The 16,769-nt window shown below is 36.1% G+C and overlaps 1 protein-coding gene across 4 annotated transcripts in view; it reads left to right on the top strand.

Annotated features, from left to right (window-relative positions):
• Positions 1-10,974, top strand: part of YTHDF3 (YTH N6-methyladenosine RNA binding protein 3) — a 42,152-nt gene extending 31,178 nt beyond the window's left edge. For all 4 annotated transcript variants that reach the window (XM_006090628.3, XM_006090627.3, XM_014457496.2 and 1 more), the window contains one exon: positions 7,881-10,974. In XM_006090628.3, the coding sequence (XP_006090690.1) occupies positions 7,881-7,904 (24 nt within the window). In that variant the 3' untranslated portion in view covers positions 7,905-10,974. The remainder of the gene's footprint in view (positions 1-7,880) is intronic.
• Positions 10,975-16,769: the final 5,795 nt, after the last annotated feature.

Below are 16,769 nucleotides of genomic sequence, written 5' to 3'. Positions count from 1 at the left end.
GATGGGCCCTGCTCTGTGAGTCACTTGGGGGCAGCGCCACAACCCCCTGATTGGCCCTGCTCTGTGCATGACAGGGGACAGCGCCCAACCCCCTGATTGGCCCTGCTCTGTGCATGACAGGGGGTGGCGCCGCAACCTCCCCATCAACCCTGCCTTGAGTGTGATAGGGGGCGGTGCCCCAACCCCCCAATCAGCCCTACCCTGAGCGTGACTGAGGGTGGCATCGCAACCTCCCAATCCGCCCTGCTCTGTGCATGACGGGGCGGCGCCCCAACTCCCCAATCGGCCCTGCTCTGAGCCTGACCAGGGGCTGCACCTAGGGATTGGGCCTGCCCTCTGCCACCCAGGAGCAGGCCTAAGCCAGCAGGTCGTTATCTCCCGAGGGGTCCCAGACTGTGAGAGGGCACAGGCCGGGCTGAGGGACCCCCCTTTCCCCCCGAGTGCACAAATTTTTGTGCACCGGGCCTCTAGTATAATAATAAAAGCATAATATGCTAATTAGACTGACATCCTCCTGGACGTCCTTCCTTCCATCCTTCCTTCTGGACAAAGCTGCAGTGGGCGTGGGCTGAGGCAGAGGTGGCAGAGGACCCTGGCCGCAGGGGTGGTGGGCGGGGGCCGGGGGCTGGGGCCAAGGCCCTTGCACAAATTTCGTGCATCAGGCCTCTAGTATTTATATAATGTATATGAGGCCCCTAGAACCATAAGAAATGCAAAAAATTCACTGTTAATAACTCTTTCTCAAATTGCCCCCCTTAAAAATCATATTGCCCCCCTGGGGGACGTGTGCCCCACATTGAGAACTACTGCTGTAAAGAGTCCAAAATCTGACTTTAAAATAGAATTGCATAAGGATCCTTTGCTTTGGCTCTGAGTGCCTTTTTCACCGTGTCCCAGTTTAATTTTTTTCCCTGAGAATTCCAGCACACATACAGTCAACCTTTATCGCCACATGTTTATATCATATATGTGTGTGTATATATATATAGATTTTTTTAATCGTTTCCTTATTCATTCAGCAGATAAATACGAAAGGTTACCAGTAAGCCACTATAGCCCAGTCTTTTTTTTTTTTTTTTTTTTAAGCTCAGGCTGCCTGGAAAGGCAAATACAATTTCTCTGTTTTATAATTTTCAGTATTGAGGGCCATCGTGTCTCATGCTGAATTTATTACTAAGTATTTTATATTTTTATTGTTATTGTACTTGCCTTTTCAGTTTTACTTCCCAGTTGGTTTATAGAAATGTCCTGTATCCTGTGACTTCACTCAATTCACCTATTAGTTCTAGTAGTCCTATATAACATCCTTAAGATTTTCTGCCTAACAATCTTGTCACCTGCGAATGGAGAGCATTTTACTTCTTTTTGATCTTCGTACTTTTTGCTTTTTTCTTGCAATATTATTTTTAAGATAGTATTACTTAAATATGAAATGAAGTGAAAACTCTAAAACTAAAATAAGACTACACATAAAAATAATAATTTAGTGTGTTGGGTGATACTATTTTATGGAAACTAAATCACAACTCAACATGAATTAGTCCTAAGTCTTAGAACCACATTCTTACTCTCATTTGGACCATTTTGGACCATGACTGTTCACCATTTTTTACCACTTGAACTTTTCTAACTCTCTCATTTTGTAGTACACTTTGAGGTTATTTGATCTTTGGTTGATACTATATATTAGACTGAATCTGTTTTCTCAAACCTGAAATACTACTTTATTTTATAAATGCACACTTGGGCACTAGAGTCTCTTAAAGCAGTTCTTTATTGTGTGCTCATGCGGAGGATCAAGAATGTGACAATCTCAATTAAATGGAAGCATAAGTTTGAAGTTTGAAGAGTTGAGTTCCAAAAGCAGAACCTCCAAAGCATAGTCGTTGATTGTCCTTTTTCTTGATGAATTTTTATTTTGAATTTTACGGTGCAGAATTGGTCTGTTTTCTTTACATTTTTTGTCTTTTGCTCTCTTAATGCTAAAGGACCCATCATATTGTTGGGACAATGCATGTCAAGCTTGTCTCAGTATTATAGCACTTTAATGGCTCTGGACAAATGTACAGGCTTTTGAACAGCTGGGAGTTTTATCCATCTGTTACTGTCCTTGTTCTGCTCTGTAGCATGAATTTTTCCACTCCTGTCAGCCAACCTATGCAGATTTCATTTCTGGTAAGGCATCCTGAAGAATTGAATTTATTATATATTTTAAGTCCAATCATTTGTTCATCTATAAACTTTGTCTTTTCTTGAAATATGCACAGCTTTTTCTTTTAAATTTTAATATGATAATGTGGGGCTTGTATTTTTCTAACTTTTTATTAATTGTTTTTAAAAATTTCATTAAATTATTTTGTTGCAAAAATAATGTAGCGAGTTTTTGTATGTTCTTTATTTAGTTTTAGATTATATTACATAATCATAGTACATTTATCCAAACTAAGAAGTTAACATGGGTACCACAATGCTAAACTACAGACTTAATTTAAAAAATTTTTTAAATTATAGTTGACATACATTTGTATAACTTATGTAAATAAATGTTCAAGATTTGGATAAGCAGCTTTGCATTTGTCATGTCTCCTTCATGCTATGACAGGTTCTCTTGTCTTCCCTTACGGTTATAGGATTTGGGGAAGAATACCACATAAGTGGTGTGTCCTTATCTGGTCGTATATAACTTATTGCTGGTGATAGTAACTTTGATTACTTGGTTCAGGTTGTGTCTGCTAGGATTCTCCTAAGTAAATGGCTTTTTTCTCCTTTGCATACTCTATTCTTTGAATCAAGTCACACTCTAAAGGAGGAAAATTAAGCCCCACCTCATGCATCAAAGAATTCGTGTAATTTTTTTTTTTTATTTAGCTTTTCCATTTGTTCTTTTTCCTACTTCTAGAATATTCATTTTGTCTTGGATCTAGTCTTTTTTTAAAAATATTTTATTGATTTTTTACAGAGAAGAAGGGAGAGGGAATAGAGAGTTAGAAACATCGATGAGAGAGAAACACCGATCAGCTGCCTCCTGCACACCCCCTACTGGGGATGTGCCCGCAACCAAGGTACATGCCCTTGACTGGAATCGAACCTGGGACCCTTCAGTCCGCAGGCCGACGCTCTGTCCACTGAGCCAAACCGGTTAGGGCTTGGATCTAGTCTTTAATTATTTTTTCTTTGTGATTTCCTGCCTTTTTTCCTGCTCTGTAATCTGAGATAATTCTTGCACTCGGTATTCTACTTCCCAAATGAGGCAGTGACCATTTCCCTATTTAATTCATCTACTGAAATGTTTAATTTGAAAATCAGATTTCTAATAAGCCAGGGTGTTTGTTTTTTGTGGCATTTGAATCTCAAGTGCCTGCTTGCAAGCTTTTTGTACACCTCCCCCAACCTCCTTGGTGTTCACTGCCTCTTTCACCAGTTCTATTTTATTGTATTTGTGTTCTGAATACTTATTCTCATTTTCTTTCTGGGTGGTTTGGCTTCTTAGAAACAGTTACTTTTCCATGGTGGTTCATTTGTGCTCAGGTCTGCTTAATGAAAACAGAAATTGATAATGGTGATAAACCTATCTCTGATTAAAGGAAATAAATTATTTACCTGTAATGTTAAAGGCAAGCTGTTGGCCCCTCTGAGGGTACTGAAGAAAATTTTGTTTTCTGGCTCTTCTCTTGTTTGCTCATCTGTTAATAAGCTCTGTCAAAAAACATGGATTGGCAAGTAAACTTCCTTCTGGAGTTGACCTCCACAGGCCAATTTCTGAATCTCAGATCATGTGTTGTCTCCAGTGCCTTTGCTCAGTTTTGAATGAAGAAGAAGCCCTGTGCCAGGGACTCAAAAGCACTCAAATCTCAATCTGCCTGGTTGAGGCCTAGCTCTATTAGTGAAAAATGATCCCTCCACAAATTGTTTTTTGAGTTGTCAATCATTATTAAAGGTACAAATTGAGTTCTATGAATCACTTTGGAAAGTTTGTATGCTAACAGTTGTATGTGTTTGAAGTGCCATCTTCTGAACCATCTCTAGAGGCTTAGTCCTTCTCCAGGTGTACTGGACCATGGCTTTTTTTGTGTAATTCAGGTTTCCTTTCTCCCATTGTTACCTCCCAACTCCACCAGTAGGAGTAATTATGAACCTGTCTTAAAGCAGAGGTATTGAGACTTCAGGAGGACTTGAGTTTTATTGATGGGCATTTACCATACTTAGGACTATCAAATTTGTATGTACATCCTAGACCTTTTCTCTTACCTTCAGACTCATGTGTCCATTTGCCTACTTGATATCTTCACTTAGTTGTCTAATAAGCCATCTTAAATATAATAGAACTAATTCCTTTGCCTGCCCCAAACCTCCTCCATCATATACAGGACACTACTACTCTTCCAGTTGTTTAGGCCAAGACTACTGGACTCATTCTTGATACTTCTCTTTCTCACCCCATTTCTAATCAGTCTTTCAGTAAGTTTTGTTGTCCCTGATTTAAAAATGTATTCCAAATCTAACCACTTTTCACTAACTGCATCTTTCACCCTGGTCTAAGTGCTAATTATTTTGCTAGCCTTCTTACTGGCCTTCCTGCTGCCACCTTTACTCTTCTTCACTCTAATCAGCAAAATAGCCCTTAAGAGCTCCTTGGTGACAAGTGAGACTGGACTGTTAGTTTTCTCATGCTCTTCATGGCAGTGTTAGTATCAAAGTATTGCTAATGTCAAAATACATCAGGAAATAGGCCTTTTCTGGTTTCTGGAACAGTTGGTGTAAGTTTAGAATTAATTGTCAAGTCTGGGACAATCAGATGCACCTGTAAAACCGTATGAGCCTGGTGGCTTTTTTGGGGGGTAGATTTTTGTTGATTAAACTTCTTTAGTTATAAGTCTCTTCAGGTTTTCTATTCTTGAGTTTATTGTGGTAAATTGTATTTTTAGGAGCTTGTCAATTCTTTAGCTTTTCCTGTATACTGGCATATTTACATTAATGGTATTTTTATTTTTTAGCTGTATCTGTCTTCATTATATTATTTATGTTTAATTTTTTTTAATATCATTCTTTTCAGAGATTTTTTTTCCCTATTGTTGGATTTCTTCCTCCCCTTCCCCCAGCTTTAAATTGTAGTTCTATGGTTCTTTATTTTTGCTTTGGTTTCATTTTTTCTGCTGCAATCTTATTTTATTTCTTCTACTTTGGGGGACTTACTGTTACACATTTTTAACATATTGGAATTTCCAAATGTGGGTAAGTTGTGTGGTTTTTTTTTTTTTTTTTTGGTTGGGATTATGTTTTGCTTCTAAAATTTATGTCAGAAAATGCGATCTGCATGATACTGACTCTTTGGCATATTGTTACTTTTTGTCTTTGTTCAATGTGCTCTGTCATTATTTGGCTATTTTCTGTATTCTGTATATTTAATCTCTATTTTTACTAACTTGTCTGCTCTAACAATTACTAAGAGAAATATGTTAAATTCTCAATTTTTTTTTCAAAGTTCACTTTTTAAAAAAATATATATTGTATTGATTTTTTACAGAGAGAAAGGGAGAGGGATAGAGAGTTAGAAACATCGATGAGAGAGAAACATCGATCAGCTGCCTCCTGCACACCTCCCACTGGGGATGTGCCCTCAACCAGGGTACATGCCCTCGACCAGAATCGAACCTGGGACCTTTGAGACCGCAGGCCGACGCTCTATCCACTGAGCCAAACTGGTCAGGACTTAAATTCTCATTTTAATTAGGAACCTGTCTTTGTAATTCTGACAACTTTTAATATATAAAGTTGTCATTTTAGTTTAATATTGTTACAGCTTTAAGGAAAAAATTTCTTATTCAGTATGTGGTGATCATTTTATCTCCAACAATGGTTTTTGCCTTAAAGCCCATTTGTCTTATGGTAATATAGTGATACCAGTTTTCATTTAGTTTGCTTTTATTACTTTGAACTTTCCTGTGCTCCTATGTTTTAAAGTTATTTCTTATAAATCATGTGTGACTGGATGTAAATTTTTAAAATCTGAGCTGCTATTTTGTGTTGTCATTGATGAATCTACATTTTTTGATTGCTTGATAGAAATGTATATTTCTGCCATCTTATTTTGTGCTTTAATTAATCTAGATCTTTCTAACTCTCTCCCACTTTTCTGTCTTATTTGAAGTTCTTTGTCCTGTGAGTTAGCGGTTATGTGTTATGTACATTGATTATCATCTACTTTATAATATGTATTTTTTATTGATTTGTTTAGAATGTGTAGTTTATTATAGATCAAACTGAAACAGCATCTTTAACTTTTATTTAAATAACACATGGTCCTCATTGATATAACTGATCTCCCTGGAATTAAACCTCTCTTTGTCTAACTTTTCCTTAAGTAGTGTGGCCTTTGTTTTTATAGTTTGGGGCTCTTCATGGAGTTGATGAATTTCTCTAGTTTTGATCAATCATATTTTATGGGAAGAATGAGCAATGTGCTGTTAACATCCTCTTGCTTTATCTATAATACCGTGTTTTATATCTAGCTATTTAAAGCAGACTTCAGATTTCTCATACAAATCTGTTTCATCTTCTGAGAACCAAACTTTATGTTTAGGCTGGATTTATGTTTAGGCTGGATTTATGTTTAGGGCCTTTGCAAAGTTAGGTTAAGTTTCACGGTACCAATTTTGTGTGTGTGTGTGTCTTTTCCTTTATGTTGTTTGGTTTTTGTTTTTGCTTATCCTTTTGAGATGTGATTAATTAGCTCTATCTTTTTCATGTTTGTTTTATTTTTTAATTTCAGAATATCTTGCTGATACTTATGTGTCTATGAAATAAGTTTATTTGTAGTTATGTAGTAGGACATATAATTAATAGCTTTCTGTATTAAATACTGTTACTCAGGTTCTAGGATTATGTTAAAATGAATTTGGTAACGACTTACAGTTCTCTAATTTTCTGATGTTGTCACAGAGGACAGTAAACTAATTTGACCATTTGTAAAGTATATTCTTACTTATTGTAGAACATGAAAAATAAAATGAAAGTAGTGAAAGCAAAGAGTCTTATAATGTGTTAAACACAAGTGGTTTTTAGAGTGTGGTTCTTGGACCAGCACTATTAGGATTTCCTGTGAACTTGTTAGAACTGCAAGCTCACAGGTTTGTTCAGCTTCTGAGTTTGGGGACTCAGTAGTGTTTCCACAAGCCATCCAGGTGATTCTGGTGTTGCTGAAGTTTGAGAACCTCTGAGTTACACAAAGATGGTACAAACACACTGATGCATTCAATTGAAAGAAGTTTTATAGGTAAATATATTTGGTTAATAAACATGAAAACATCACGTAGTTTAACTTTTGTTCAAGGGGATTCTGCTTTATAAGAAGAAAGTAATCAGTGTTAATGTTTCTTGATGTGGAAAGTTATACTGAACATGAGAATATGATACCGAGGAAGTTTGTGATTCAAAGTATTTTTATTAACACTGAAAATTTAATAGGACTCTTTTCCAATTTCCTTTTCTATTAACCCTACCTGAGCAAATAGTTTTGAAATTGCTAGTCTCCTTTTAGTCTCTTTGATACCTCATTATCAAAAACTCTTTGAAAGGGCTAGAAAGATATTATTGTAATGTCTTCACCTTAACCAAAATACTGTGGGAAAATAGGGATGTGGAGAGGGCCTTTACTCTCCTGAAATAAATGTTTGTAGTTTTTACTTAAAAATGATTTGTGGTGATCATCCCACTATGGTGCGTAGAGATAATAGTAAATCAGTTTTAACTAATTACTTGAGTTAGTATTTGAAGAACTTTTTATGGAAATGGTTTACATTATATTAATTTAAATCTTATATAAATGATGGCATTTTGTTACATTTTTTTTGTGTGTGTGTGTGTGTTGTTTTTTTTTCCAGGAGAGAAATAGAAACAAACAATAACCATATGAAGATGTCCTCTTAGAATTACAACACTAATGATGTAGACTCTGGAAATGCCTAATAAGTCAAAGAAGACATTATTAAAGCTTTTTTTTTCTGCATAAGGTGACATCTTTGAACTTTTTAACACAGAATTGACTCTTGTAATGATTTTCATCAGCGCATCTGCCCTTATATTCTCACCAAACACACTTGAGAACTGTAACTTCGTCAAGCACTTTCTGTCCTGAAGCTTTTACCAGTATCTGCTGTCTTTTGTAATTATGCATCCTAGCTAAGGCACAGAAGACTGAATGAATGCAAAGATTCATTAACTCTTTGAATTTGTTAAATACTAACAGTTAACTATTAGAAGTGGTTCAATGATGTAAGAGTCACATTGCTTCAACATTTCTTTGTTGTAGTTTTTAAATTGTCGATTTTTAGCTATTTGACAGATTAAAAGCAAAATAATCATGCCATATTTAGTCCTGGAGTTCAAGTCTAAATGTTTATGTGAAGAATTATTGTAGTAAACTTTTAATATGGCAAAGCAACCTTAAGCTCTATTTTAGCCAAATGAAACATAATCTGAGATTATATTAGAACATTTTCCTTGTCTTTAAATTGTTTGGTGTAACAGAATATTGATATGCAGCTTGGTGGATTTCACCAGTTAATGCACATTCTTCTTTCCTCCTTCCCCCAATAATATGTAAACTGAAAAATGTGCATTTGTCTGAGGAATTATTTTGTTTGCTACCACTTAATGAATCTCAAAATTTTGAGTAAATGTACCTCAGTCTAATCAGACTTTTTATGACCTTTATAACTACATTTAAAATCCTTAATTCCTATTTCTGGGTGTTTGCGAGCCTGATTGCTATCATGAAGTAAACATTTATTACTCTAGGTATTCACTAGCTAAATAAACATAGTTCTTGTTTAGCAAGCATATACTGTTCAACTCTTTTCTCCAGCTTTTGCAGTGTCCTGGCATCCTTAAAATACTTTGAAAATATGGCCTTGATCCATGGATTAAATCAGTATCTAAGTGAATGTGTTGATGTTTTATTGATCAGATCTATATAAATGGGAATACAGCATATATCTGGATATTCTTATAGTTATCTTTTTAACATCTTATTTTTTTCATTAGTTACATATCAACATTAATTTTGTGTCTTGAAGCAAATTGATTTTGTATAATTAAACGTGTCATCTGTATTAATTGATCTGATGGCATATGGTTATTAAGATAATGTACTGCCCCTTATATTACTGTTCCAAAAGGAGAAAGCTATGTAGAAAGATATAAGGGTGAAATAAGGGTGAAAATAGCAATACAGTAGATTTGAATACCTTGGTGTTTTGCATTACTGCATTTATGTTTACATCATGTTTAGAAACCTTTTCATTTACATTTACATATTTGATCACTTCAGTTCAAAATTTAGTGGCAGATATTTCTTTGAGTTTTTCATTTATATAATTTTTTTGTACAATGTTTTCTTAAAATGTGCAAATGCTGTATTCAAGTGAAATAAAATACAGTATTTGTAGATAATCGTAGCTATTTCACAGGTCTTTGGTAGTCCCATTGTAGTTATATCAGTGTTTACTGAAGGGAACATTAAAATATTAATGGTATATTACAAAATAAAGACTTTCTTAAAGGAAAGTTGCACCTATTTTACCTTTTTAAGAGTAAGCCATGAAATCTTATCTTGTGACATGTCTCTTAACTATTTATAATAAAAATTGGCATTTGGGTATAGTAACCACAGCAATGTTGTACATCCCTAAGATTATATAGGTAGGACATGTCAAAGATGACTGTAGTCACTCTGGAGGTCCTATTAGAGAACTGTAAAGGGAGACCTCATAGAAAGGATATGAGTCCTCACTCTGAGGTTCACTTTTTCTGGTGCTTTATTAGCAACTCTGAATATTTTTATAAAACTAGTTACATTATAAATGGATTGAGTGTTTGATTTACATTTGGTTTTTACGTAAGAAGTGTCACAGAAACACGCAGCAAGCGGGCTGATTGCAACGGCAGACTCGGAAACGTCTAATGTAATTGAGTAGTCTGCTCATCGTGAGGTGTACATCCCAGTGCCTTTAACCTGGATTTCTAATACCAAGTGAAATGGGTGCAGCATTCCTTTGGAAATAAAAACTTTATCTTTTCAATCGGTAATTATTTTTTCCATTTTACGATTTCTTCAGAGCACCTACTTTCTCTTCCTCCTTGGTCTATCAATATATTGCAAAATGTTTTCCCTCTAAATGAAATGATCACAGGTTGTCTAAATAGCACAACTAACTGAATGTTTAACTGTAGCGACCAAAAAGGAGAGAACCTGGGCTCCACAGCAGGAAACACATAATCAAATGTTTGAATAATCACAAATTAAGACATGCCCAGGAAATTTCTTGCTTAATATTTTTCCAAGATTTGGTTTGAATGTTTCTTATTAAAGTTATCTTAAGTGAGTATTTTATTTTGGAAGGTATAATAGTTTGTATATTTAACAGTAAGGGGGAAAATGTAACCAAAATTAGTATTCTGTCTCTATACTTATTGGTACTTGAAGATTCCTTTCAAAAGAAACCCCAGCCTTTTCATAATTTCAGTACTTAATTCCTCATTTTAACTTGTGATCTTTCTAATTCAAAAGCTGTTCTCTTTTTGAATACCATGCATGGAGGTTAAGCTGATGATAAAATGGTTTGCAATAAAAAAGAGTCAGCTTAAGTCATTTAATCATTTCAAGTGCTTTCTGCATCCTATAAAAAGTTTGAGACATTTAAGAGAATTGTGTTTTCATTAAGTTTTGCATATCTTTTGTTATGCCATGTAAATTCCCTTTTTCGTATGATTACAGAAAGGTTATGATAAAATGATTATTAGTTCATTTATATTCACTTGTAGCAATTACATGAGAATTTGAATTTTGTCATGTTTGGGTTTGTTCATTCCCGTGAATGATGGTACAGATAGGTGAGCTTTTCTGTTATGGTACCCAAACTCACCATTTGGTCCTCTTTAATCTTTGAGGGTTTCAATAAAAATTGTTCACTCGTATCTGTGTTCTTTCCTTTTATCTTTATAAATATGTACTGTCTGCTGGGAAACACAACATTGTTGTCGACACTGTCCTGGGTTTCCTGATTGACAGATCTTTCAAGCACAGAAAGATTATAGCACTCATTTTAGCTGGGCACTTAAATTAAGTGGGAGAATTAGAGAAAGGGAGGTTAACCATTTATCCTAATCATTGCCCATTTAAGTGATTTTATTGAATACCATGACGAAACTTAGAGGAAAAGAGAAAGAGGCCTGTTTATGTTCATGTAAGAGGAGGAAGTAGTGTCACCAGCTAAGAACCTTGATCCTCCATTCTTGGTACCAAGGAATGCTTTTCTAATGATCTGTACATTATCCTTTGGGTAGATAGAGCTTATGTCGGTAGGATTATGGTGACTCTGGATGATACATTTATCATTTCAGGGTTATCTAAGGTACTTGTTCTGATGGGGCAAAACCAGAGTTCAGGTTTGTGATGTCAATACCTGCTGGAAGCATACAACACTGTTGGCCTGTGACCAAGGCAGAGTTTTCTGGAACCACCCCAAGTGTCCTACATTGCAGTATCATCAGAAGCCTCCTTTTTACTGATCAGCGAATGGGAGGGTTTGTATGTCATCAGTACACTTGTATTTGAGATCATACTTCTTACTGACTTGGCTTTATCTTGATTAGGGGTACTAGATGTAGTACTTAACTGACGAATTCAAGCTTGTTTGCTTTCAAACCACCGTACTTACCATTGTATAATCTTGATGTACATGTAGTCTTTCCCCAGTCCTCTTCGTGCAATGGAGAGAAGCAGAACTCGCCTATATATCACCTAGTAGTGACAGTTTAAATAGTTTATAAATAGTGAACTAAATTCAGTTTGTCTACCTATAATTTGTTAACCTGTACAACATTGGTACTAAATATAAATTGTTTCTGTAAAACTTAGTATGCAAGGAAAATGGATGCAGAGAGTTTGTAACACTGTGGGTTCCGCATTCCTTTCTGCTATCCCACTTCCAAAGAATACATATAATGCACTTACATATTTAGATATTCAAGTGCCATTTTAAAATATGGGAGCCCTAGCTGGATGGCTCAGTTAGTTGGAGCATCATCTCCTGCACCAAAGAGTTGCAGGTTCAATCCCTGTCGGGGCCAGTAAGGGAGGCAGCCGATTGCTGTTTCTCTTTGACATTGATGTTTCTCTCTCTCATCCTCAGGTGAGGATTAAAAAACATATATTTTTTAAAAAGGATATTTCTGACACCTCATAACCAGAGTGGAATTATACTGTGTCAGGAAAGAGCTTAAATTCAGCAGTAGAAAGACCAGACTTCCATCTAACTGGTAGAATGGTACTGAACAGACCATTTCCTTTGTAGTTAGTGCACTTAGTAAATTCCAGGACATTGGTGTAGAATGCATCTAAGGTTCTTTGCCATTTTGAGAGGCTATGACCTACTCTAGCAATGGCAAATGGTTCTTTTGAAAGTATGTTTGGAAGGCAATATAATTTGTAATATTCATCCTTTATTTTCAGAGTGTAGGTAATGAATACCTCAGATTGTATTTTATTCAATCTGATCAAATGTGACCACTACTTCCCTTAAGTGAATTTTGAAGTCTAGTGGTACAAAATCTCCACCTTTTCCACTGTGCTGGGTAAAAGAAGCAAGAGTATGTGGGTCCCAGAGAACTCCAAGCTTTTTTCTGTTCTGCCACTTTACATTATACTTGATTTTTTTTTTAATGGATTTTGTTTTTTAGAACAGAGCTGCAGAAAAAATTGGGAAGACAGTACAGAAGTTCCCATATACCTTGCACCCAGCTTCCCCTGTTTACATCTTACATTAGTATGGTACATTTGTTACAGTTAAGGAGCCAATATTGACCCACTTTTTCAATAAAGATTTTAAAGTTTTTACCTAATGTCTTTTTTCTGGTCCAGGATGCCACATTACTATTAGTTGTTAGGTCTCCTTGGGTTCCTCTTGGCTGTGATGGTTTCTCAGACTTGTTTTTGATGACAATATTGAGGAGTTCAGTTTACATGTTTTACAGAACGTTCCTCCTTTGGAATTTATCTTGTGTTTTTATAATGACTTAAATTTTTTATTGATTGATTTGAGAGAGAAACATTGATTTGTTGTTCCAATTATTTATACATTTTTGGTTGATTCTTATATATGCCCTGACTGAGGACCGAATCTACAACCTTGGGGTATCGAGACAACTGAGCCACATGGCAGGGTCCTTGCGTTTTATGATTAGACTGTGATTAACGAGTTTTGGGGAGGAAGACCACATAAGTGAAGTGCCGTTTCCATCGCATCATTATTAAGGCCATGGCCTGTTGATACTGACCTTGATCACCTGGCTGAGATAGTGTCATTTTCTCCATTCTAAAGCTACTTTCCCCCACTCTTCCTCCTCTTCATACTCTACTCTTTGGAAGGAGGTCACAGCCCACCTTTGAGTGGCTAATTATGCTCCCATTTACCCTTGTGTTTTGAAAGAGGAAATGGGAATCTATTTTATTACTTCTTAGCCTCATGTCAACAGGCTTGTGAGTGAATATGTTTTCTTTTTGTATATTTTTAGAATTCCCACCCTCTTTCCCCTTCCCCATTTTTCAATAAAACAATTATATAGGAAGAATTCTAATGAATACTCACACCTACTCCCTGAATGCTAATTGTGTGCAAAGCAGAGCGATGATTTTCTTTTTTCTTTTTTTCTTTTACAGTTTACTGCCCTACTGCCTGGTACATTTAAGTTTTCAAATATTTATTTCAATTAGCCAATTAGTCAAATAAAGTTTATTTTTATTATTTTTAACTTTAGTAGTCCTAGGTTATAGACAACAAATGATGTTAATTAAATTTCTGCAATTAGCCTTTGAGTAACTTTACACTAGTTTTGTCAAAGAGGCCAAAACACAAATTATTTACCTTTTATATGAGGCCTAATATAATTAATTTTTAATTACAGTCCTTCAGATGTTTGAAGGAAACTTCTCTTTGTTTACTTCCAGAATAACTTTCAGGCTATACTTAGAGAATTTCAACTTTCTTTTTACACTAAGCAACAAATGTATCAAACATGGTTGCCTTTTTTCCAGAGTGATGATTTTAATAAAGGATTGAAGGTGTGTTAAAGAGAAGATTTAGATTATGTCAAAATATCTCTTATTTTGTATTTTTATGATCCAGGAAAGTCATTTTTAATTGAATTTATTGAGGTGACATTGGTTCACAAAATCATACAGGTTTTATAAGTGTACAACTCAAGGAAACATTATCTGCACACTGCATCATGTGCTCACCACCCCAAGCAAAGTCTTTGTCCCCATCCCCTGCCCCTTTGCCAACCTCCCACCCCCATTTCCCTCTGGCTATCACCACATATTGGCATATATATATATTTTTAATGGAATGCTTTTGAAGCTCTTCTTAGGCTCTGGCCAAGAACATAGACTTTGGTGTCAGATAAATCTGTCTTGGAATCCTGGGTCCACTAAACTAGCTTCGAGCCTAGATTTCCTCATGGACTAAAAAATCCTATATAATAAAAGCCTAATATGCTAAGTGTCTGGTTGGCTGGTCAGCCATTCAACCAATCAAAGTGTAATATGTTAATGATATGCTAAGGCTGCTCAACCACTTGCTATGATGTGCACTGACCACCAGGGGGCAGATGCTCCAATCTGTAGGTTAGCTTGCTGCTGGGGTTCGGCCAATCGGGATTGAGTGAGACCGGCTGGACACGCCCTGGAGCCCTCCCACAGTCCCTCCCCAGCTGGCCAACCTCCCTCGTGGCTCCTTGGCCCCAATCGTGCACAGGTGGGGTCCCTCAGCCTGGCCTGCACCCTCTCGCAATCAGGGCTGAGGGGCCCCCTGCCCCGAGGGCACAAATTTTGTGATCCGGGCCCTCTAGTATATATATATATATATATATAATAGAGCTTATTTCAAAAAGATTAAGTGAATAGAGCTTATTTCAAAAAGATTAAGTGAGCTAGTATAAAGTGCTTAGCACAATCCTGGGCCTATGGCAAGCAAGCCCTTAATGTTAACTTCTCACATGTTAACTATCCTCTTTTTTCTTATGGAGAATTTAGAATTTATTGATTGCCATTGAAGATTTCTTAGGATAATCTTCACTGCTTTGAAGGTTGTAGAAAGTTTATTTCTTTCAGTTCATATTACATCATTGAGATCCTGAGACCAGTCACTGCCTGAATAAAACTTAGTTAAATTACTGTTTATTTTTGCAACTTTTGGTTTCTAGAGTTTTCAGTGATTGCAAGCCATGCTTTTGTTAGGTAAAATGTGACAACATAGAGTTAGTTTATCCTGCTAGAGCAGAGCAGATGGCAGAACTAAAGACCAATTAGACAAAAAGGAAAGCAAAAGTGGAATAATAACACGAAAACCTATGAACAATAGAAGACAGGTGAAAGATGAAAATTAGATCAGAAGTGTTTTTGTTTTGCTTGTTATAAATGCCCATTGATATGGATTTCATGTACGTATGTTAGTAAATTGTAAGAATTTACTAACAATTCAAATTGTAAGAAATACTTACAATTCAAAATGGAAACACTGATGTGTTACCTAGGTGATACTGTTCAACTTTAGAAGGAAGAGGTATTTGCCATAAAAGAAGATGGCGGCCCTGGCCGGGTAGCTCAGTTGGTTAGAGCACTGTCCTGAAATGCCAACATTGTGGGGCACATACAAGAATCAACCAATGAATGCATAAATATATGGAGCAAAAAATTGTTCTCTCTCATCAATAAGTAAAATTTAAAAAAAAAGATGGCAGTTCTAACTCCTCTAGTATACAAAAGGAATGTGTCTTGAGGTTAAAAGTTTACAAATAAAGCTTCAACATAATATTGTTGCATGCTAACATTAAAACTGTTGTCTCCACCTAGTATATTAAGCTTATTATTTCTGCTTGGGCTTGCTGTATTAACAGGTTCCTCTGTAAAGCACAATTAGTCTTGCATTTCATAGCTATTTTCTAGTTTCCTCATGTTTGTATGCTTACCAACATTTGTCTGTGCATTCTAAACTTATTTATTCCAGTTGTACTTGTTTCTGTTAGTATATTTAAATACCTAAACTGATAAGATGTGACAGAGTTGTTTCTATGAAAACTAAATTGACTGCTTTGGAAATACCTGATAAAGGTGAGTTTTCTAATTATGTATAGATCATAAAACTAAAAATATACCAGGAAAACCACAAAAATGTAGAAAATTGCACATAGTTTACAAGTGTATTTCAGTTCTCGGGGAAATCAGATGATGTATTAGAAGTGAGGAGTGGTTCTTAGAAGAAAGACATCAGTGAACTCGAATTATTAGAATAGCTAGCTAGTTATTAATAAAGAAAGGGAGCAGATGGAATCGGACATGACAAGCAGCCATTAGCCAGGCTTACCAAGGGAGGGAGAGGGAAAATTCATTTGCTAGGCACATATGCAGTAGAAGCCAGGGTGGCACACTGGGAGGGAAGCACACGCACCAGTGGAAACCAGATGATGCAGCAGAGCTTTGGGGCATGCTCAGTAGGAACCAAAATGGTGACATGAGGGCGTGGAGTCTAGCCTGGGAACAGGATGGATTGGATGAGGGTGTTGAAACCCCAGAATATCAAGGAAAGAGATTGGGATAGGGGGAGGGCTGGGAAAACCCAGAAAATGGGTTAGATAGTTTGAAAGAAAACCTGCTTGTTCCTGAAAACCAAGAAAATATGTGAAGGATTATCAGGGATCTTGGCACAGATGCT

Source organism: Myotis lucifugus, unplaced genomic scaffold, assembly GCF_000147115.1.
Source record: "Myotis lucifugus unplaced genomic scaffold, Myoluc2.0 scaffold_77, whole genome shotgun sequence".
Taxonomy (NCBI): Eukaryota; Metazoa; Chordata; class Mammalia; order Chiroptera; family Vespertilionidae; genus Myotis; species Myotis lucifugus.
The sequence above is the reverse complement of the archived record's forward strand: the minus strand, read 5'-3'. Positions and strand labels throughout refer to the sequence as shown.